Source organism: Daphnia magna, linkage group LG8 (genome assembly GCF_020631705.1).
Source record: "Daphnia magna isolate NIES linkage group LG8, ASM2063170v1.1, whole genome shotgun sequence".
In the NCBI taxonomy this organism is placed as follows: Eukaryota; Metazoa; Arthropoda; class Branchiopoda; order Diplostraca; family Daphniidae; genus Daphnia; species Daphnia magna.
In genome coordinates, this window is record NC_059189.1 from 379789 (window position 1) to 401755 (window position 21967).

The following is a 21967-nucleotide window of genomic DNA, read 5'->3' on the forward strand; positions in this document are numbered from 1 at the left end:
AACCAGAAGAGAAACGAGAAGAATGTTAAGCAAGGGAACTGAACAAATAATCACGTTCCCAGGCTTTTTCTGTTTCGACAGGTAGTACATCGAGACGAATTCGGATTTCACCAGTTTTGCATTTCACCATTTTGTTTTTTTCGTGGTGATTAAAAAACCATCTACGTTTCATCATTAACGACAATTTTCACCTGGAAAACAGCACAAGAACGGGAAAAAGCGATACAACCCCCTTCTTCATCTTTTGTTTATAAATGGTCCATTCATTTTATGTATGTAGGTTATCTGGTCAGCCCTCTCGGAAAGTATTCCACCCCTTGATGATGACTTGAAGCGACAAGGCAATTCCAGACGATTCGAAAGTGAAGCAGCTGGGCGCCGGGATTCTTTTCAGATATCGAAAGAACAATGACTTCCATCTACCCTAAGGCCTGAACCAACTTTCCCTCTCAACATCTTCGTCACGAAAATCTTCTCCATCTGCCTCGATCTTTTGATCTGCATCTCGTGTCGTTAAAGGGAGGAAAAGAGAAACTACGAGATTTCACCAAACGTCGGCAGAGAGACGAATAAAAACCGCTCATTTTGAACGCGTGAGAGACGCAAACAACAACAATACGAACGTTCTACACACACTTGGCTTGTAGGGCGAGTTCACAGCCTACACCGCAACGATGACTGTGTCGTCGTCTTTGAAAAGCCAATTAAACTAGGACCGTTACACAGTCTCAAAACAGGTACGTTTCATACAGACTGCATCGACTCTACTATTAGGGCGCGATAAATGCTTTGTGCTCGTAAACCTTCACAGCATTAGCCATTTGTTTTTGTTTTTTGTGTGTGCTCAGTTCCATAGACTTTACGCTCAATTGAACTCTTTTTGGGTTTGTTTGGCCAAGGTCTAGTTGGCTCGTTTTTTGGGGTTGGCAGCACAGGCGACCTGGTCGTTCGGCATAGAAATTGGCCCGTGACCGAAAAGGGTAGGTTCCACGACATTCACGAAAAACAAATGAAAACAGCAATGAGCAATGCATAGCAAAACAAGTAAAAACGTGGCAAAAGCTGCGTAAAGATCCAGTTTCGATTCGTTGAATTTCTCAAACGAAATGTCAAATGAAGACGACAGTCATTCCAAAACAATGATAAGAGGAAAAAACCGGTGGATATTACCCATTTTTTTTACATTTTAACAATCTTTTTTCGGACTTTGGTGGTGTCACCTTTATTTCTGTTGGTGACGCGACTCTGTTGTCTGAGAAACGGAAGGAAGGCACCGCTTTTTATTACCCCCTGCAAGTATTTTCCCCTTCCCCAAAGAAATTGTCGTCTCATCACTTTGTTGTCATTGTTGTTTATTTTGCCCTTCAATGACAAAAGCTTCCTTGCATTTAATTCCATTCCTGCATACGTTCATCAAACCCCTCCCACTTTTATCCCTCAAACACATAAAAGTTTATTCTTCTTCCCACAGACAACTTCATTTTTGCCTTTTTCATGAAAAACAGATTTTAAAAAAAATTGTTTTGTTTCGTGAAAAGGGAATTTCCGGTTTATAATATACTCGTGACACGATCAAATCGTTCCACCGTGAAAAAACAACAAGAAAAGAATGTCGTAATGGGCTACTAATGTGCTGTCGCAACGCGTTGTTCTTTTGTTTGACAATATGGTCGGCCATCATGCGATCTTGAATACAAAAATTTCTGTTTCCATAATCCAAGGTATTTCTGTTGAACAGCTTAAGAAGAAGAAAAAAATAAACGCCCAGATAGTTTAATATTTTCTATAAAGCTAGTACGCCATGCAGGTGACTTTCAATTTATTAAGAAACCCTCCCCCATGCGAATTCCCTACTGCATACCAGTATCGTGTTTCTGAATCATAGATTTAGCAAACTGGATTGAACAGGTTTAGATGTTCGGAGAAACAAGGTAATACTGATATGAATGTTGACTGTTGCTAAACATTTATGTAATTTTTTAGGGTTTATTGTGGCTCTCTGCAATCACTCCATTGAAAAGTACGAGGAGAGCAATTTGAGGGGAATTTCCCATAGCTCCTGAACGACACCCTTTAATGTGTATGATAGTGGATAGCACAATTGTACACCTGTTATCCATCCATCCGTTTGAGAATAAATGATTTCTCCACAACAGGTTTTTCAATTGGAGAAAATGTGATAGAAGATAAAATTCCAATAAGTAATGTCTTCCATTCCATTAGTTAAAATGGTCCAACATCAAACACCTTGAAAGTTCAAGAAACGAAACAAAAAACCAGTCATAGCTCATTTTTCTTTCTCTCTTTTTTTTTTACTTTGTTTTCCCGCTTTATACAAAACAAAGCCCTGTGTCAGGTACGACGAGTCACCGGAGATGAAGGTCTAACAAAAAACACACCTGCTTCCGCCACTTCATCCATGTCGTCATCCCCCCCTTCACCATCTCTTACTCATTTGGCTAGATAGCCGGATGCACGTGGAAGGGTGGCTGCCGTAGTGTTCTACACGGCATTGTAGATGATGGAATACGTGGGAATGAAAGAAGAAAAGAAAAAAATGGCAGCACTAACAATATGAGAGCGTGACGAATAACGACGATGGAATAATTATCTCGACTGTATCCCCCCCCCCCTCTCTTTATGCCTCTTGGATAGAACTCTTCTATATTTATATTTTGAATTTACGTTTCTTTTTTCTTTTAGGAAAAGAAAAGGAGAAAAGCCGTTGCAATAGGATCAGAACCGGGCTTCGGTTTGAATTATTCAACGCCCACCACCACCATCACGACCACTCGTTCTCCTTGGGGATTCAAATCAGATCAGAAAGAAAAAAGAAACGAATGAAAAACAAGCCCGATAATGTCAAGGATACATGAGTCACGAGATCGGTCCCGTGCGTTCATTTATTTCGCTTTTCTTCGAACGCGTTTTCCAAATAACTGAAAGCTGAGATACTGCTCATTATTGAACGATTTGATGGAGGGTTGGAGGTAATAATCGCATTGACTCAATTAGCCATTAACCTTTTTCTTTTGCTAATTAAACTGTTCTTTTGTTATGAAATTTGATATTTCCATTCTGATTTCGTTTCTTCTCTTTCCAGGGGCTTTCTCTTTCCTTCTCGTCCTAAAGTCGTGGCGTCGTATGCGCCGTGGGGGGGAATCGAGGTTCCCACGCCCAACAAGGTTTTGAACCTAACCCGGTAACACCACCATCACTGCAGCCAGCCAAGGAGAACCAGAGGCCCGTAAGAAAATTCGAAAAGGTAGGGCCGATGGGGGGGAGAAAGGGTCATCCTCTCTCTCGCCCAGGCACCAAAAGCTACACACGCATATACGCCAGGTGGGTGGAAATGGAGGAGAAGGAAAAGATGGAAAACAGGTATGAAAACGGACGCCCTCTGGCCAGAAAGCCCTTATACAGGTTATAACAACGAAAGTATCAGAGAGGAGGGCCGGGAAGACCCTCAGGTGAGTCTCCCTCGACTATAAGAGTTGCCCTTTTTTCGTATTTTTTTTTTTTACTATTCTTTTTCCTCTTCGTTCCCTTCCCTCTCTCTCATTCTTGGAGGAAACTAAAAAAGAAGCTTGTCACACTCACACACTTTTTTGTGTGTGGGGGAAGATAAACCCAAATCAACATTGGCGAAATGGTGGAAGAAAGAAGAATAAGAAGAAAAACAGGTATATGGAAAAGAGAATACGAAGCCGTACACCCCTGCTAGATCTTCCAACTTCCGCCGAATTCCCCCCAAAAAAAGATAGGCCAACATTCCAAACCGATTTCTCATCACAGCAACAAAACATTTCCAGATTTGGTGTACTTAATCATATAATCAATATACTTTAATCAAAAGGCTCATGTAGAGTCATTTACCTGTCTTTCCTCTTTTATTAAAACCAACTGCCTAGTAGAAATTCCCTTTTGTATGATTTTTTGGCGGCAGTCGGCAACACACAGGTGAGTCGAAGCCGCTGAGGAATGCCAGAAGGTGCTCTCTCTCTTTTTCTCTAGTATCTTTTTTTTTTTCTGCTCGCTCCGTCGACCAAAGAGGGTGGGGAAAAATAAGGCCTTGAAAACACCAAGAGTTTGATAGCGAGAGTCTACACACACATACACACACGCTCACACACCGACACTACCTTCAGTTAAAAAAGAATGGGGAGGGAACACCGCCCAACGATTTTGGTTGAACTATACAACCAATATTCACTCAACTGTTGTTCACTGTATTTTTCACAATAATGATGGAAACATTTCACTCGTTTCGTTGGAGTCCCCAGATTAAAAGTTTGAGTTGTTCACAGTTAAAAGTTGTGCTAACGTCTAAAAATCTTTAAAGGAAACAGGTAAAAATATGCAATACTAAAACAGTGTAATCTGACAGTGTGTTTCTGCTTTCGGTTTAGAGAAAAGTGAGGCGAACGTGGTTCGCACACGTCCAGTCTGGCTGACTGCCTCGCACCGTTTACAGCCACCTGAGGGAGGACTGCAACTTTTACTGGCAGCGGTACAGGTAGGCGAAATGTCTACCTGTCTTTACTATTTTCCTCTCATTTTGACTGCTAGATGGCAGCACCAACATAGGAAAAGCCGATGTAGATCTTGAACTTTTTTTTGTCAAATTTATTCATTCACTCCACGACAACGAATGCGTTTTCTAATGGAGAAAGAACACAGTAAAAGAATCATGTTTTTTCGCACGCTGTGTTCAAGTCGCTCATTGAACAATCATGTCGATTAGTCAAAACCTCAAAACATCAGAATTTCCAACGCAACAAACTTTCCTTCCGTTACGAGCCCTCATAATATTGATGGAAGTTTTCCATGACATCTTTTTTTGTTTTCTCCTTTGCACGACACGCGCTTTTGAGGCTGTGCCGCCCAAAAAAGCATTCGGGTCGCAGCAGTTCGTGAAATTAGCCATTTTGAATTTTCTTGTTTTCGTGGAAGTACTTATGCGTCCTTGAAGCCACTGAGAAATGATCATCGTTAACGTCCAACATTTGACGTAAAGGTCCTAAAAATCTGTCCCAGTTGTAACAAATGTCGTGGATTCGTCGCTTTTCATTCGATCAGTGTTTAGTAGTTGTTTTCCTTGTATCGATTCCAATGTTACGTGACCTCGCAAATGCATTATGTCACCCACCCTGGTACCGTTTAGATAGTACTTTCTACCTATATCTCTTGTAGAATCAACCCTTTCTAAAATAATTAAAAGGAGGATTTTCAGACCTTGCCAGAGAAAATGGGGTTTAGTCGAATTATCGAGGGAACTAGTAAGTGAACGATTATTGGGGTTTAATGGTGACATAACCAAGACCTTGACCAAGATTGAACGTTTGTAACAACACCATTGCCTTAGCTGTTTGCTGTAAAACTTTCACATCCCAACTGGTTGGCCTTGGACGAGTTAAAGTGAATAATTAGCGGACAAATTCTTTAAAGACAAGTTTATTTGCGATAACTTAAGAAGTGCTGGGCATAATTAATATAGACTGAAGCAAAGTTGATAAGATGGAGGTGGGGATGTTGGCTAGAAAATCAGACAAAAAGCATGTACTTTGTTTTTGTTCACTTAAAATAGGGTGGAGGGAGATAACTTCAACGAATGGAAGAACTAGGGGCCTTTAACAGGCTCTTTCGAAGGTTTTTATGGGGTGGGAGGGAGGGGAAAAGATAAACTGAAGCCAGGAAAAATAGTCCCGAGCAAATATCTCATTGTTCTGATATCTCACGTAATTCGTTGATTCAAGCAATTTCGCTGATGACAGTAGTCAAACCCTTGCCGTTGTATGTTGTCTTGAACTGCTCTGGAATAGGATACTCCACCTGGAAAAAGAAAAAAAAAACAAACTGTAAGAGCGAAAACCGATCATGTTCGTACTAAGAAACTCACATAGTCGCCGTCAGCCTTGGGAACGAGAACGTTCATTTCGGATGACTTGGCAGAAACGATAGACACGTCCAGGGATGCTTGGTTCAGATAAATCTGACATCCGTCCGTTTTGTCGATACTGATAGTTGGCACTTTGGTCAACACTTGCATTTGCACGGACTGGCAATTCACAAACTCGACCGATGAAACGACACTGTCAAGAACGATGCTCGTCTTCTTGCACGAATCCAGGACAATCGAATTGACTTTACCTAAAAAATGGGGAAGGAATTCATTGGTTTCCGGCATTTGTTTTTTTAAAACAGATAATTAAAAATAATATTACCTTTGACTTGGATTGTCGACCCTTCACACTTGAAGACGTAAACGACTTGGTGCATTTCCGTCTCGGTAATCACCAAACCGGTTTGATTTTTCTGATACTCAATCATCCACTTTTTACCCTCCAGTTCCTTACGCGGTGGTCGTTCGACAGCTTTCGGCGCCGAGGAAGCAGCAGACGCCAGCGGTTTAGGAGCAACATTGGGCTTACTAAATGGTGCAGGTCCACTACGAAGGGCGGGATTCTTGTGCGTCTGCATGTCGGCAGTAACTCGCTTGAGCCCTTTCGTCACGTCTTCTCCCTTGTTCAACGAGGCAAAGAGTTGAGCGCGACTCTGTTCATCGCCGCCGTTACTTCCTTGCTCTTCCGCAAATAAATCCCCAGCTGGCATCGGTGGAGGAGGAGGTCCCGGTGGTGGAGGAGGTCCACCAGCTCCGGCAGAGGTTGGAGCCGTCTTGCTAGAGTTCTGCACAGCGTCACCGCCTAGACGTTTGTTGTTGACAATGTTGTTCGAAATCGTGTGTCACGTGAATAACCCATCAAAAAGTTCATCGAGTGTATACCTTTTGCGTTCCAGACCAGACCAGTAGTATGGTGTTGCTTGACGAAAGCTTGTAAATCCGTCAACACCTGGATCCAAGCTCGGACCCAATCCACGTGATTCTTATCCCTGAAAAATGGTTGCGATTTGCATCAGTTTCATTTCTATGAAAGAGCAGGGAGAAACCAGCGGAACAACTCGAATGATTACGTACTTATCTTTCCAATCTTTCAATACACGATTGGTGTAGAATTGGCCAGCGTCGTTCATTTCCTTGATGTATGGTCCAGGGGCAGGCGCTACGGTGACCCATCCCAATGCAGGGATGCTTTCACTGATGGCGCTCAAATGGTTGAAACAATGGCGATGTGCGATTCTTCTCTCTAAAAGACTGGATTCCCTGGATGGCTTCGGAGGTGGGTGCCAATAATTTCATCAAATCAGCATCAGAAGGCTTTTTGGAGCGAGAAGCTACAACCAAAAAGTGACGTTGGTCCCTATACGTTTCATAACAAGAAAAAGGTAAATCATGAAAAGTTGTTTTTCCTATCTTCTTATTATCACGTGATATCGCATGTCACGTCAAAAGTATCACATTTTGGAAATGATGATGATAGGGTAGAGAGAACGATAAGGAAAAGGCAGGAATAAAAATAGGAATACTTGAATCCTTGTTGCACCATGTCTGCATGTTGAGTCACGTCTCCGCCGATAACTTTGGAGCATTTCAGATAGGCGGCGACCGGGCCAGCAACGATTTCATCAAAAACCAAAACGGACGGAGTCAGGGCTTCCTCTGCAGGAATAAAAGGAAAAAGTTAGCACGCGATGATATTAGGAAGTAATGCAGGATCAATCGAGAAACGAACAAATGTAGTTCATGTTTATCGATTTATTTATTTCCGTATTATTATCATTATTATAGACTAGTAGAATAGTTTAGCGTAGCTACTCGACTCCGCCTCAACCGCCAAGCACCGCAATTTCCGTTGTCGATCCGTCTGTAGGGTATTCATATGGCCGTCTTCGCTGACACAATCGCATTCCTCACGACAGCACTCGCAATCACAGCCCCTTGTGCCTTCTTCCTCTTCGTCGGTTTCGATCAAAGAGTTCAACGAGCCCTTGGGACGTTGTTGTCGTAGACGTGGCGACGATTTGACCGCCGATTTGACGGAATGTTCACGTGATAAACCACTTCCCATCGCAATATACGAACAACTACAAATTCAATACAAATCTATGGAAGACTAATTTCATAGTCTTCCATTTGCCTTCATTGCCTTAATGCAAAAGAATTTGGGAAGTAACAATCTACCACGATAGTTGAGCACTGACTGGGGTCTTTTTTTTTTTTTGTCGCTACAGCAGCTCCTCCAGAGGGAGGAGGAGAAGAATGAGAAAAAAATAAATAAAAAAGACATGGGAACTGATGATGACCGGTACCGTTAGTCCGAAGTACTTTAGTGCACGAATCGTCCTCCTCCTTGTAACCAACCGAACAAACAAGCCAATGGGGAGAACGTTCATAATTTTCATTTTTTAGCTGTGAGAATTACTGGCGAAATAGTTTATGATATAAAACGGAGCAAGTGAATTTACAGCTTGCTGATATCGGTCAACAGCAGAGTTAAGTTCAACAAACTGCCGTGGTTTCCCGGTTAACGTCCCTTTTACAGAACAGATTCACCAGACGAAAACGGCCGAAAGCGGTGGCAAGAAAAAGTACAAAAGAACGGTTGATACATGTAATAGAAGACGAAGCCGTTCCGAAGACTGCTTATGCTATAAAAGTACAGCGCCATATGTCGGACGTCACCTCATTCTTTTTCTTTTGTCAATCTTTTTTTTTACTAGCCTACACTCTTCCCACACTAACACATTTAATTACATATCCTGGTTCAAGATGGAAAAAGTTTTCTTACCTGGCATGATGGTGGTGGAACCTTGGGCACCAAGCACAGTGGATTCGAGTTTGCTAGCAACTGTTTCCAGACGCTGGACTATAAGTGACAGCTCTGCTGCTGAAGCCATCTCGCTCCTGCAACAACCAGATAAAGGTGAGTCATCCCATTGTAGGTGTGCATTTCCCACATTGACCCACCCAGTTGAAGTTGTCTGACCAACCCACCACAAGCAACACAGCGAAACCAGCCAGCCCACTCACTTATCTTTCATCTCAGTAAGGGGCTTGGTTGTTGATTTGCACAGACAATCAACAATTTTTACTGGATACAACCCATTTTTAATGAACTTTAATCTGTGAGTTTAATGTTTTCCTTACAGGAAACAGCCGGCGTTTTTCTTTAACATTAGACCCTCTTGGTTTGTATATTCTATTGCTAAAGATAGCTACTTCCTAAAAATAGGTAAAGAACCAATAAACATGTCTCACCAATAAACGATGCACAATGTCAGTAATGAGAAAAGGAAGCTGTTGACTTCCCGGTCGAACCTAACCTTTACCAAAAACGTAAGTAAATGATATCTTTTGAATAAATGAAATCTGTACGTAGGAAAAAGATATGGATATGTGGAGAGGTTGTTTCTTAAGATATGACTCACTCGATTCGTTTGTTCTGTGAATGTCAAACCAAGCCCGGCGGCTACAGAAATCAAGTTTCAAGAGATTAAGAGCCGGTCGCTAGATGACAGCCTTTACCCAGAATCAGACCTTAGCCTATGTAAGCAATACAAGCCAGTTGGCTTGGCCTTAAATATTAAAAGCAATTGTTGCACAGCAAGCAAATTACTGAACAGCAAATAGATTTACAAAGGCCTGAATACCCTAGAAAACATTTTGTATTATCATTTTACAACCCACGTTGACTTTAAAACCACTTAATCAGATGGTCTCCACTGTACGTGATGACGCCGGGTTGAAATATGGGTTTTCGTAGATTCAAAACACAAAAATGGCTATGGATTTTTGCCTTGCTTTTTTTCGTTCTTCTTTATTTACTCGCCATCTCTTTACCGAATGTCAATTCAGGTAACATTGACGTGATTGAATTACGGATTTTTATAGAATAACGGAAAATATAGAAAAATCCAACCATTTTTCAGATTCCTGTGAATGTTCCCCCACCACTGGAAAACATCAGTTGCCGGCAGAGAACGCAGAAAATGAAATCTCAGATCATCATAACAACAATCGCCTTGCTGTCATTGTCCCATTTCGGGATAGGTTTCAGGAACTTATTGAATTTGTTCCTCATATGCATAAATTTCTTTCAAACCAAAGTGTATTGCATGACATTTTCATCATCAACCAAGTAAATGAACTTTTTAAATCTTAATTATCTCTGGAGTTAATGTAATAAAGGTCCTTTTTTTAGAGTGATAATTTCAGGTTCAACAGAGCTTCCTTAATAAATGTTGGGTTTGTCCATATCAGTCTGTTGGAGAAGTTTGACTACATTGCTATGCATGATGTAGACTTACTTCCTGTGAATCCACAATTGAAATATGTTAACCCTGGAGATGGGTTTGCTCTTCATATTGCTAGTCCGAAGCTTCATCCAAAGTACCACTGTACTGTATTTTTTGTTTTGCATTTCAAATCCTCTACTTCATATATATTTTTTTTTATTTGCCCAAAGATGAAACATTTGTTGGTGGTATACTGATCCTTACCATTGGTGACTTTAAAAAACTAAATGGACTCAGTAATAAGTATTGGGGATGGGGTCTTGAAGATGATGAGTTTTTCCATAGAATGAAACAAAGTGGCATTAAGGTACTGAGACCTGACAACATAACTGAGAAAGAAAATTGTTTCAGGTAAAAAGGATTTTAGTTTTGAGATTATGAATTTTGTCTTAATTTTTGATAAATAGGCATGTTCATGACAGCAAGAAACGTGTTCGTGATCAACAGAAATGTTACGATCAGAAAACAGCATCTCGGAAGCGAGACAGAATTACTGGCCTTTCCGACTTGTCCTATCGGATAGATTCCATTTCATCATTACAAATTGACACTGCCCCTGCAACTTTAGTTAATGTTTTCCTCGATTGTAACAAAACGCTGACACCGTGGTGTAGCTGCCCATGAAAAAGTTCCTTCTAAGGTTGGTCAGTAAAAGAACCATTTTATACTCATTTTAATTTAGACGTTGAATACTTGTCAGTCATTGAGTCAATATGCAGTGAATGACAATCGATTTGATAACAAAAATAAATAAATCAGATCACGCTGGATAAATTACCATTTTCTCCTACTAATGGTATTTGTTGCTAAGTTGCTAATGAGCGCTTACCGTTAATAGATCGTCGCCGACCAGTGGCAATATAAACCTTGATGATTAAATGCAAAGACTCGATTTCGATTCTCAGATTTCTTTTGAAATGGCAGAGGTGAGGAAAGACCGCGGCAGAATTTTCCTTAATATGGTGATAAACAATTACAATGTCGAGATGCTTTTGGATTCAGGTGCGCACTTGGCGGTCATTGACAATCGGATCTGGCGAGCAATGGGTAAACCCCCTTTATTTGAAACTAATGCAAGTTATATCTCATGTACGAAAACGTCAATTCGATTAGCAGGAATGCTAAAAGTCGTAGCTAGAAAACTGCGAAGTTATTGGTAAAAGTCTCAGAATCTGACGATGTGAAGTGATTCTTCGGTAGGTCATGGTTTCCAGTAATTTTACACCTAGATTTAAATCAACTCATCTACAACGGAGTTGTTTCCGACCTAGGGACACGACAGTCAAGCCTAGTAAGACGAAAAGGGTTGGATATGCAGGGAGCTGCATGGTCGAAACCGTTTGTTTATGATGTGGAATATGAAGGCAAAGCTTTTGAAATGGAGATCAACATCGGATCGCATGTCAGTATCATCGGAAAGCGGCTTTGGAGAAAGCTCGGGCGTCCAGCTCTTGAACGCCTTACAAGGCCAGTGCATTGTTCGGCGAATCAAGAGATTCCCATGATGGGAAAAATGAGAACGACCATTCGCTATAAAGGTCACAAAATCATCAATTTGTGTTTGCTTGTCCGTGAGAGTGACGATGCGCCATTATTGGGTGTCGACCGGCTTGAGAAAGGATTGCAACTGGACTTCAATGAGATATTCGCGCATTTGGAATCTTGCTGAATAAGTGAACGTATTCCTTTTTGTTCGGCTATGAATGATTGTTTGGGTTTTGTCCCAGTTATGCTAATGGGTTCTGTCCCGCCATTATGATTTTGTGAAAAATAAAATGGGGAAAAAATAATAATGACTTTCGTTTTTGTTTTCTGTTCTTTCTAAAAATTTTTATTATTTTATTGCCTATTTTTTTTTAAGAAGAACAAATTCAATCCTCAGCGAAAGCAGCGCAAAGATCACAAAAACAAACAAAAAAGACTAAACAGCACCCCAAGTTTTGAATTTACTTCATTTTCGTTAGAAAACCAGGTACATCTTTAACGCAGAATGTCTTAAACTTTAGTATCCCAGAATGCATCATCTAGTTCTAGTTGAGTGCAACCAACCTGGTTTCCGGCGGGATTAAAATTAATACTAACACAACTTTTTAATTTTCACCTAGCGGATCTATCGAAAAGTGATCGGTTACGGTTACTGGGTTACAAGCAAGAAGCAAGCAGAAGAACTTACAAGGACACGAGTCAGTGGATTGCATTGTTGCTGGACAGTTCTTTCAGCAACTGCAAAAATTACAAAACGGTGAACGATTGGCAGCAACATTTTCAGATTAAGTTCAGGCGTGTTGAAATTAATGACATTTGTTACAGGTTCATAGGACATATGAAGAAAATTCCCTTAATAGGGGTTGCCAGACCCATTGTTCATGATTCTCATGAGGTTAGCTCTTGACTTTTTTATGGACATTTTCCTTTTGTAACAAAAGAAAAATGTGCTTGATTTCCTTTGACAATTAATTAAATCTATCTTTTCAATCTATACAGGTGATGGATTACTCAGAATTAACAGAACGCTTGCGTAAAACACTGTACTATGGCTCGGTTTCAAAAGCCTCCCATAGCCTCAATTCCAGCCTTCCACTTACAAGTAGCTGATTTTTTTTTTGCAAAATAATCTGTTACTGAATTATTAAATGATTTATCTTGATTTAGGAGTGATGGTAGAAAAGTTTAGTGAAACAGGACAGCAACCTCTTCTTGGAGAAACTGTGTTTTGAGTATGCTGCTGAACTTTCGAGAGAAGCTTGCCTTTCCCCCTGTTCTTTAGTTGTGGCCTTGATTTATTTGGAAAGATTATGCCAAAGTAACCCCAACTTTGTATCTTCAATTCCTTCTTCCAAACTCTTTCTAGTTTCTGTGGTAAGAAATTCATACTTTTCCATCCAAAAATGCAAACATCATTGAATTTTTTGTTTAGATGGTTGCTTCTAAATTTCTAAATGATGAAGGAGAAGAGGACGAAGTAATCAACTCAGAATGGGCTAACAGTGCTAAAATAGATTTGAGCAACCTTAACCAAATAGAAAGACAATTCCTTCAAGCAATTGTAAGTCAGCAATTGTTTACTTTACCTATTTCCTTACTTTTATTTTGTTTAGTTTAGTGAGCGTGTGCTCAGTTGTATAAGACGCTTATTTTCAGTTGCCCTAAACTCTCGCATGAAAAACGGAAGTCAACTAACATAATTCTCATGATTTTTGGGATAGGAATGGCGTCTTTTTGTAGACGATCAAGATTTTGCCGAAACCCTGGCCCGGATCGAGTTCCGCGTGGCGCAACGTGAGAGTTTGAAGCGTGGATGGCTCACTTACACCGATTTGGATATTCTAGCTCGGCAGAAATTGCTGTCAGATACTTGGAATGTCGTCTACGACCTGGTTATAAATGTTTCTGTTGCGTGCATGACAGCGTATTTGGCTAGTCTGGTCACGCTGGTTGGGTCTGCCATTGTCGTTTCTTCCTTACCCTGGAACAGTGGTTCTAGCCCATCTTCGCCAACATTCACACAATCGACATCCTTAAATCCTCCTTATGGAACAAAGTCTGTCAATGCAAGTTCTGATTTGCAACCTGAAATTGACTTAATCGATAGTGAATCCAATCTGGTTGATTCAGCTATATCCGAATTCGCCTTCCAGTATCCTGATCTAGATTCAGATACATTCCTGAAGGATTTTACTGCAGTCGCTCTCGGTTCTTATTCTCACCTTCCCAAACCGCCTTTTCTGATGTTTAACGAAACATCCATCAGTGTTAGTGTAAAAAATTTTACCAGCCCTTTTTTGTACCTACAACACAGTTTCTGTGCTTTGGTTAGTTCAACAATTGGATATCACAGTGATCTATACGCTCTCTCTCCTCTGTGTTTGACTCTTGCTTCTTGAATTCCGTAGAATGGTTTTCTTTGGTTTGATAATTTTATTTAACATTAGTTAATCGAACTTACATTGCTTATTCCGTATCCTGTCGGCTGTTTCCATTAACTGCTGTACTCTGTTGACGTCTATTTCTTGGTTCCAGCTGCGTATACCGATTTTATCAACAGATGAGACTATATCGACATGTAAACAGTCTTACGTTGGAATAAATGTAATACCTTCCATCACGTTTAAAATCAGAGCCAATTATTAGGGCGTGTGCTTCCGCGTATTTTGCCAAATTGGAGCATGTCACACCAGATCCAGCCATTATAGGTATATTAACAGTTTTAGCAACGTCTGCAGTATCAATACGTAAATATAAACAGGGAAACGAACATGCTATGCTGATGGATTTACCTTTGAAATCAGAAGGGGCTGCTGGATCACCCGTGCACTGACCAGTTATAATAACTCCATCCGCCATAAAAAATTCGGCAGCTTTTGCTGTCTCTGCCAAGGAAACGTCACTTGTAATCGAATGCGCACTATTTAAAACATGTTTAAAAAATCAGTTTTTAGTTTAGACACCCAAATATTTTGAAGGATGATAATAAACCTATGTTTCTTCTTAATGTCACAGTAAATTTGAACGTTCTCAGCCCCAATCGTTTTTCGGAATCTCAGCAGTGGTCCAGCGCAAGAATCTATGTATCCTTCATCAGCAACATGACCAAACACAAAGCCTTCACATCGAATAAAATCAAATCCAGCAGCATGTGCTATTGCTATTGCCTCCTTGTTTCCAGCAGCTAATACCTGTAGTGTATATGTATCAATCATATTATCGACTTAAATTGCATTTTAAACAATTCTATGCTACAGCTTTACCTGAAGGCCACAAGGTATGTTTGGCAAAACTTGTTTAACATCTGAGCAGATCCTAGTCATGGCAGCAATAATCTCTGGACTGATTGGACCTTTGACGTAAGGTATGTCATGCATATTCTCTACTATTATTCCATCCTGATGTAGAACAACAAACTTTACATTAGGACTTTACATTTTAAAAACCTATGTTGAAAACATCATCTGATACCAAGTTGTATCGCAAATAAAACTCGGCTTCTTGACATGCAATGTCTCGTATAGCACCTATACTCAAAGAAGATTTCGGCGTTCCTGCGTATTATAAAATGTCGTGGACAAAGTCAGTCATCAGGCAAAAACAGATTATTTGTCGAATGAGATCCTTCAAAAAGTAAGAAATTACCTGGCAACGCTCGAAGATGGATCATGCCAATTATGTTACAAAATGGGTGTTTGAAAAGGCGCCGGAATCGATCCATGGTGAGAATGTAATCAAGCTGAACTGGTGTTGTTATTCCGTTATTCTCTATCGATTTGAAACAACTTCAAGTACGTCTGCTTTTACACGAGCACGCCTGCACGAGAAGGAAAGTCTAAGAATCAATGTCGAACCATGGTCGAATTACTAAATCGAAAAGCTGGTGATCAACATGTCTACAAAAACTATATCCTGGTTTATTGCTGGTACCTAAAAAATTTCTATAAAACACAAACTTTCTATTTTTAGGAATGCTATAAAATGAATATCTCTCAATCGCCCCTGCCTATTTTTTCTTTTCCAGCTTATTCTAAAATTTGAATTAGGGTAGATTACATCTCATTTTAAGTTAGATTTTCTTATTTCTCCTTTTGTGTATGAATATAAACAGCGTGTTTGTACCATTCTGCTTTTTAATGATTTGTTTGTAATAAAAAAACATATTTAGCCAGCAAAACATCTGAAATAAAAACACACTTTTATCTAAAAAGTAGTAGGTAGAAATCAATCATAATTAAGATGATGGTTATTAGCCAAATAGCTCGATTGTTTTTCTGAAACAAGAAGGCTCCAAATATTCTACATGTTTAGCCTTTCCTGATGTTTATTGTATCATCCCACTGCCATTTCTTCTGCTGTCTCCATCTTGCAAGTTCTTACTTATTCTTATTTTCTAAATCAAGAATATTTTCATTATTTCAAATTCTTAAGGCTAACAGCATATATTTGTTTTGTATTTTGGTACTTACTTTCTAGAGCCCTTGATTTGTTTGGAAAAAGGAGCTTGTCCAAATTGAGGAACGGCATTTCCACGACGACAGAGACAACAAATGAAATGAGAAAGGCAATCATCAGAATCCCAAGGTATGTTGTACCGAAAATCAATTCAGTAAAATAGAAAGGTTTGCGTAGGTGAGATGCATATGCTCTGATGAAATTGAAGTGAATCAGATAGACAGCATAGCTCAGCCTACTAAACGGGAGAAAAAGTTTCCACGACAAAAATCGATGGATAATGCCTGTCGTGTACAAAGATAAATTGTAAAACGATGCAGTTTCAATGTACGCAGCTAGATTTTGACAGACCTCCATATCCGTGAGTACAGGCAAATATGATCCAACCAACGGTGATCGCCCATGCCGAGTGATGAAGAGCCCCATACGAAACCCGAACGAATGGGTTGATGACTGGCACCGTTTTTTCATCCAGATATGGGTATATTCCGTAAGTGACTAGAGACCCAATTATTGCGGCCAAAATCCAACCTGTAGCTATTAGACTCTTCAAGTAAATTGACACGGTCATATTCGTTCTTTAGGTCCATATCTTAATTATAAAAAATACTCTGTTGATGTGAATTCTCCTATCCTTTGTCTTGTGGAGTAACCAGCCAAGGAGGATTCCTATCATGTATGGTGGAATCCTGGCGAATGTTTCCATGTAGTGCAATTGCGAGTATACATCGATCCTCGATAGTTCTGACCTAATAATGCGAAAATCAAACGGCTTCGCATCATCGCGTCTCCTTTAAAACATCTGTTGAAAAGTTACGATCTTAGCCAAATAATGGTTGGTGGTAGGTCGTAAATAATAAAGGTCATGGCCGAGATTCCCAAAAACAGCAGCAAGCAGAATACGGTCCAAATCAATCCGACCCTCTTCCAACGCCAAAGCGGATAAATAAATAGTGGACTAATCCAGAACATTTGCATGTCGCATGCAAGATACCAAGATTCAGCGAATCCGTAAGCTGGGCTGGTAAATCGATGGGGATTGACGTAGTTATTGATGTACAGCATTTGCGCCCACAGGTTTTCTCGAACGCTCTTGCTAATTCTTTGCACAAAATGCCAGTCGGGTCCAGTTCCGATGTAAGGCCAAAGTGTTGCCAAAAATGCAAGTACAGCGGCGTAGACCGGAGTCAACCTTTCACACACATATCTGAATTTTATCAAATGAACCTTCACGACGCAAAGTGAATTTAGTACCTCATGTACCGTCGAACGTAGAATCTCTTTAGGTTAAAATACCCACGGTTCAAATCCAACTGGCGCATTTGCGTAAAGGAAACCAAAAGGCCACTTAGTAAAAAGAAAGTGTCCACACCGAATAAACCGTTAGCGACAAACTGAAATTCCCATCGTAGAGAATTCTGAAAAAGAAATTGAGTGTAAGTTTGCCATCCTTTTGCTCTCAAATCTTGCAACTTGTCTTTTTAAAAACGTAGACCAACGTTACAGAGATACTTACTTGAAGAACCATTTTCTTGTTATAGCTCAGGCGCAGAAAAGTGCTCGCTCCAGCAAAATGGATTAATACAATCCAACACGTCGTCAAAATTCGCACTCCGTGCAAACATGATAAACTATCTTCTAGGTCGTCTTCGGTCGAAAATAGCGTTGTGCAATTCTTTTTAGCGGAGAAACAATGCAGCATCTGAAGGGCAAACGGTTTTTGCGAATTCTTCCGATCGTCGATGATCCATACGTCGTACAGTGTTGCTACAATGACAGTAATGCCCAAAGCACAAAATACTAATCTGCGAAAGAAATTCCGAAAGTTACATTAAGTTACCGAAACAGCAACATTTTTACCATAAAGAGACTTACAATACGCCGAGGCTAAGGTTATCAAATGTGGCGCCGTTAGCGTGGATTTTCTCGTGAGTGTAGCAGTAAGTTTCGTGCGAATTGGCCACTATTGAGAAATTTTTATCTTTGATGGTGCGGTGTCCGACACGATGAGCAACTGCAGAACGTAAATCCCTTGCACTGCATGTTGACGGTAGGCAAAAACCAACGCTGGGAGTTTGGTAGTTTGATAAGCTTTCGTTTGGTGCGAGTTCTTTGAAGTCCTCAACGTTGTCCGATGGAGTCGTGAAGTCTGTCTGGTGGTCGCCAATACTTTTTTCTTCTTTCAGGCCAAAAAAGACGGTGCAGTATTGTCCTTTGAATGGGATTCCGTCCGGTTGTACAGAGACACATCCATCAAACAATCCTGGCTCGTGGTGAACGTCGCTGCTTCCTTCTATGTGAATCAGATCTTCCACCAATCTTCCCGACGATTCGTACACTGCAACAAAATAACGACACGCATCGTCCAGTTTTAAGAAATCTAACTTAGGTAAATATGTCTCGTATTTGTACTTACTCTTTACTGCCCACGATTGTCGATTGCGGAGCGCTGTCAGATATTGTTGCGTATGTTGAAGGCATTTTTCACTGACGTTCGAAGCGGCTGATGCAGTGGGAACACTGGAATCAATCCACCACTCATCAAGTCGGATGTCGGCAATTTGTGACACAAGGCCATTAATTATTGGCACGTTAAAAATAGAGACAACTAAAAAGAAAAGGGGTGACCGAGTAGTCGGCATAATTTTGTTTTTTCTTTTCTTTTTTAAAACCGTATCTGAGCTATTGGCTACAGAGGACCTGCAAAATAGAAAATGGGTTTTGATCATGGCATAAATTTGGTTCCGTTTCTTTTTTCTGTTGTCAGAGACACTGAATACTACCTTTTCTGCTGTTGAAAAATTCATTGTCGAATGTCTCTCAACCTACAATTTTTGTTGATATTATTTCAGGAGGGACTAAATGAAACTGACGAGAGTGAAACACAGCTGGTTAAGTGAACCTCAAATGTCCCTGTAGAATGCGGCTGCATCTTTACCGGATACTTCCTGAAGTGAGCAACGAATTGTCTAGCTAGTTCCTTTGATATCTAATATTAGATATCAAAAAGGGGACTATTTTCAACTTTTTTCAGTGCCAAGTTGGCAGAAAGCTCGATTTCAATTGCCTGCCAAGTCGGCTGAGAGTAGCGAACTGTTTTTTTTCCCCTTTTGTTTTCTTTCAACCGTCAGCTATGGGCCAATTTGGATTCAGACAGATCCGTTTTTCACTGATTAGGCGGCCGAGTCTTGATTGACCATTTAACTTGGTATTCCAAATGCAGGTAATGTAGAATGGCATCTTCAATTACGGTTAGCCAGTGAAAATTTTTTGTTTTGTAGGATGGAGGATTCATTTAAAATCGCGATTTAATGTGGACAAATTTATCTGTGACCAGGAGCAGGTTCCAACATATAGTTAAATCACGTCATGTGCATGGCCTATGTCCGCTTGCTCATGCTGCATTACTAAGGTGATTTGCTATATGTGATAAAATTGTTATCTATGGTAAAACAATGTGTTAATTCACTGTAAAAGCTAAATGTTTTCTTTTATAGTGTGCAGAAGTCAACGTGCCAAAATACATGTGTCATAGTTGCGCGCAGGACAACAGCTGAATTATCAAACGCGTAAGCACATATTCCTCTTCTTGCAATTTTTCGACGATGTCAAAATGGTCTAACGTGTCCATCACTTTACAGTGAACATCCGTGAATCCAGCACGCATCTGAGCCTAAAAAATATGTATTTAACGGATGCAAATGAAAACAAAATGAGGTGCCATCGTACCTGTGCGTATGTTAAGGTTTGACGTTTGAACTCGGGAGGGTCATTTCCCCTACCACCAATAACTGTTTTACGTTACGAACTTTGTCCATCGATTGGTTAAAACATCGCAGAGGACTTAGGCCCTTCGCTGTTTCACTTTATGGAGACACGTATTGCAAGACTGATGGTAGAATAATTAAAAATTTGTGTGGGTTAATTTACCTGTCTAGGTTTAGAGGTAAATTCATGGTTGTCTCAATTAGGGGAACCACATCAAATACTCCGCTAATATGAATCATACCATGCAGCAAGTTCAAATGGGGCTCTTTATTTTGCCATTCACTGTCATGAAGTAACATTGCTGCCAGGTGGGAACCAGCTGAGTGTCCAGCAATCACCACAGACCTGATGGTAAACAAATAAAGGTAAACAATATCACAGTAGCAAGTTGCATAAAGTTTCTCATTGTTACCTTGAACCACGTTCTGCAGCCCATTTCAGAATAGCTGATACAGCCAGCTGGATTTCTAATGTAATTTCCTTCAAATTAACTGCAACAGAAGTAATTGTGTTGAGAAAAATTTACAGTTGGTCTATTCAAATTAAACCTTTTGGAGCCAATTCATATCCAATAATTGCAACAACATGTCCAGCTTTGTGCTGTGGAGCAACACTGTAGGCGGAAATGCTGCGATCCAACGCCTGCCAATAGCCTCCATGAATGTAGACAAATACTGGTGCATCTGCAAATTCAGGTGACGTTTAATATCTGACTTTCTTAACGAAATGCAATAAATCACCTTTAGGTAACTCTTCGACCCCGAAAATGTCAAATTTCTCTCCTTCTCGTACTCCGTAGGGAATGTCCAATTGACAAGAAACTTCGTGTTTCACATGAGTACTAACTGTATCACCGATGAAATAAAAATAATTTAAACAAACGTTGGATGTAAGCCATACATAGGGATAGCCAGCAGACGAATGCTACGTTTCTTGTAAACAACGTCTTAACGAAGTAAAAGATAAATAGCATTCGGATAATTATATTAATGCTACATGTAATCACTAGGGGACTTGGTCTCGCATTTACTCCAAGGTATTATGGCCTTCCATTTTTGATCTTACAATTAAATGTTATCTTGCAGCAGGCAACGGCGTAAAAGCGTTGGTGGTAATTGTTGCCTTCCATTCAATAGACGCGGGATCAATTTCCGGCCAACGCAACTGACTTTTTGAATGATGTGTTGTACATTCCCTCAAGCAACAGCGTTTTTTTTTGCATTCGCACTAATGTCCCACAATATTTCTATATCGTTGATCCCTTTTAATTACCATGATTTACCTCGAGTGACTAGTTTAACATGGTGATCCAGAACCCAATCAGCTGGTCCTCTACGAGACCATTTGCTAGGCGAATATTCGTCTTCTAGTCTCTATAGAGTATCATTGAGCAAAAAAATATTAGCTTATTTGACCGGTAATAGACAGGTGTTTTCTTAGAATTTTTTTTGTGTTTGTTTTACTTGCTTGTCCCAAGATGACCACTCTTCTGGTTCCATGGTAAAATGTAAGCTGCGTAGTTGTTCGAAACACGTCTGTCTCAAGTCTAGAAAAAGATAACTTTGAACTGTAGTCGTCAGCCAAAATGGTTATGGAGTCGAAGGAAGACCTTGAAATGCTATGTTTATAAAACATAACAGTTCCTTGTACGATTTCTTTTTTGTGCTAGGTTACATTCCTGATGCCAACGACGGCTACGAGCATGAAAAAATATTAGGTGGGAAAATCCCGCATTTTGAAGCAGACTTAAAGTTGCATGACGATTTAGGATTGCATGACGAATTGACGAGCCACCGAGCCAGAAGGATGTTATTACTTAATTAGAGTTTTCTTTTTCTCTGTATACGTGACTCTGTTGTTCCCCCAGTGGCCATCCCACGTTGAAACTGAAAAACAGTCATCAAAATTCATGGCATTGTGTTTAAAATTATAGGAAAATGTTCAACCGGTAGCTAATTAGTGGTATCTTGGTGGAAAGTGGAAACCTAGCGCATTTGTTTTTCTAGCTTGTTCTTTTTTTTTTTTTTTACTTGTTCCCATCTTTACAAAATCTGAAGTGGATTAT

The 21967-nt window shown here is 40.1% G+C and overlaps 4 protein-coding genes and 1 long non-coding RNA gene across 13 annotated transcripts; 2 read left to right on the plus strand and 3 right to left on the minus strand.

Annotated features, from left to right (window-relative positions):
* Nucleotides 1-304: 304 nt before the first annotated feature.
* Nucleotides 305-3859, plus strand: LOC116928264. Of its 6 annotated transcripts, none has more exons than XR_006650655.1 (4): nt 306-737; nt 900-2201; nt 2346-2990; nt 3104-3859. It is a non-coding gene; the product is annotated as an uncharacterized LOC116928264 (long non-coding RNA). The 6 variants fall into 6 exon arrangements; XR_004397014.2 differs by having other exon boundaries at nt 900-1931; nt 1984-2990; XR_006650657.1 differs by having other exon boundaries at nt 900-1721; nt 1773-2990.
* A 1579-nt stretch (nt 3860-5438) lies between these two features.
* On the minus strand, nt 5439-9304 carry LOC116928254 (adenylyl cyclase-associated protein 1). The gene is given in 9 exon segments (XM_032935314.2): nt 5439-5832; nt 5900-6150; nt 6225-6704; nt 6785-6891; nt 6977-7119; nt 7121-7259; nt 7426-7558; nt 8688-8803; nt 9158-9304. Coding segments are annotated over 8 exon segments (1443 nt in total). The 5' UTR covers nt 8797-8803; nt 9158-9304; the 3' UTR covers nt 5439-5751.
* Nucleotides 9305-9320: 16 nt separating this feature from the next.
* On the plus strand, nt 9321-14296 carry LOC116928256. The gene is given in 9 exon segments (XM_045178256.1): nt 9321-9754; nt 9808-10037; nt 10101-10296; nt 10365-10519; nt 12679-12781; nt 12847-12875; nt 12877-13053; nt 13112-13240; nt 13401-14296. Coding segments are annotated over 9 exon segments (1803 nt in total). The 5' UTR covers nt 9321-9648; the 3' UTR covers nt 14079-14296.
* LOC116928250 (uncharacterized protein F13E9.13, mitochondrial) lies at nt 14098-19466 on the minus strand. Of its 4 annotated transcripts, none has more exons than XM_045178249.1 (10): nt 18918-19466; nt 18551-18834; nt 18010-18472; nt 17651-17939; nt 17389-17552; nt 16952-17326; nt 16745-16883; nt 16486-16681; nt 16149-16418; nt 15339-15496 (listed from the first exon to the last, which is right to left on the minus strand). In XM_045178249.1, exons 2-10 carry the CDS (start codon nt 18774-18776, stop codon nt 15483-15485), a joined length of 2136 nt encoding a protein of 711 aa, XP_045034184.1. In that variant the 5' UTR covers nt 18777-18834; nt 18918-19466; the 3' UTR covers nt 15339-15482. The 4 variants fall into 4 exon arrangements, with proteins under 4 accessions (XP_045034186.1, XP_045034184.1, XP_032791200.2 ...); XM_032935309.2 differs by lacking the exon at nt 15339-15496 and adding an exon at nt 15804-16072; XM_045178250.1 differs by lacking the exon at nt 15339-15496 and adding an exon at nt 15804-16072 and having other exon boundaries at nt 16145-16418.
* A 139-nt stretch (nt 19467-19605) lies between these two features.
* LOC116928258 (kynurenine formamidase) lies at nt 19606-21906 on the minus strand. The gene is given in 9 exon segments (XM_032935321.2): nt 19606-19807; nt 19864-19910; nt 19913-19998; nt 20065-20247; nt 20315-20393; nt 20451-20585; nt 20643-20747; nt 21185-21275; nt 21366-21906. Coding segments are annotated over 9 exon segments (906 nt in total). The 5' UTR covers nt 21402-21906; the 3' UTR covers nt 19606-19663.
* Between the last annotated feature and the right edge of the window lie 61 nt (nt 21907-21967).

Excerpts from the sequence above, each read along its gene's own strand:
- LOC116928250 (XM_032935309.2), bottom strand. The coding sequence starts at position 18,776 with ATGCCGACTACTCGGTCACCCCTTTTCTTTTTAGTTGTCTCTATTTTT. Across the intron at positions 18,473-18,550 it reads ACAATCGTGGGCAGTAAAGA|TGTACGAATCGTCGGGAAGA; the intron begins GTAAGTACAAAT and ends ATTTTGTTGCAG. Across the intron at positions 17,553-17,650 it reads ACAAGAAAATGGTTCTTCAA|AATTCTCTACGATGGGAATT; the intron begins GTAAGTATCTCT and ends TTTCTTTTTCAG.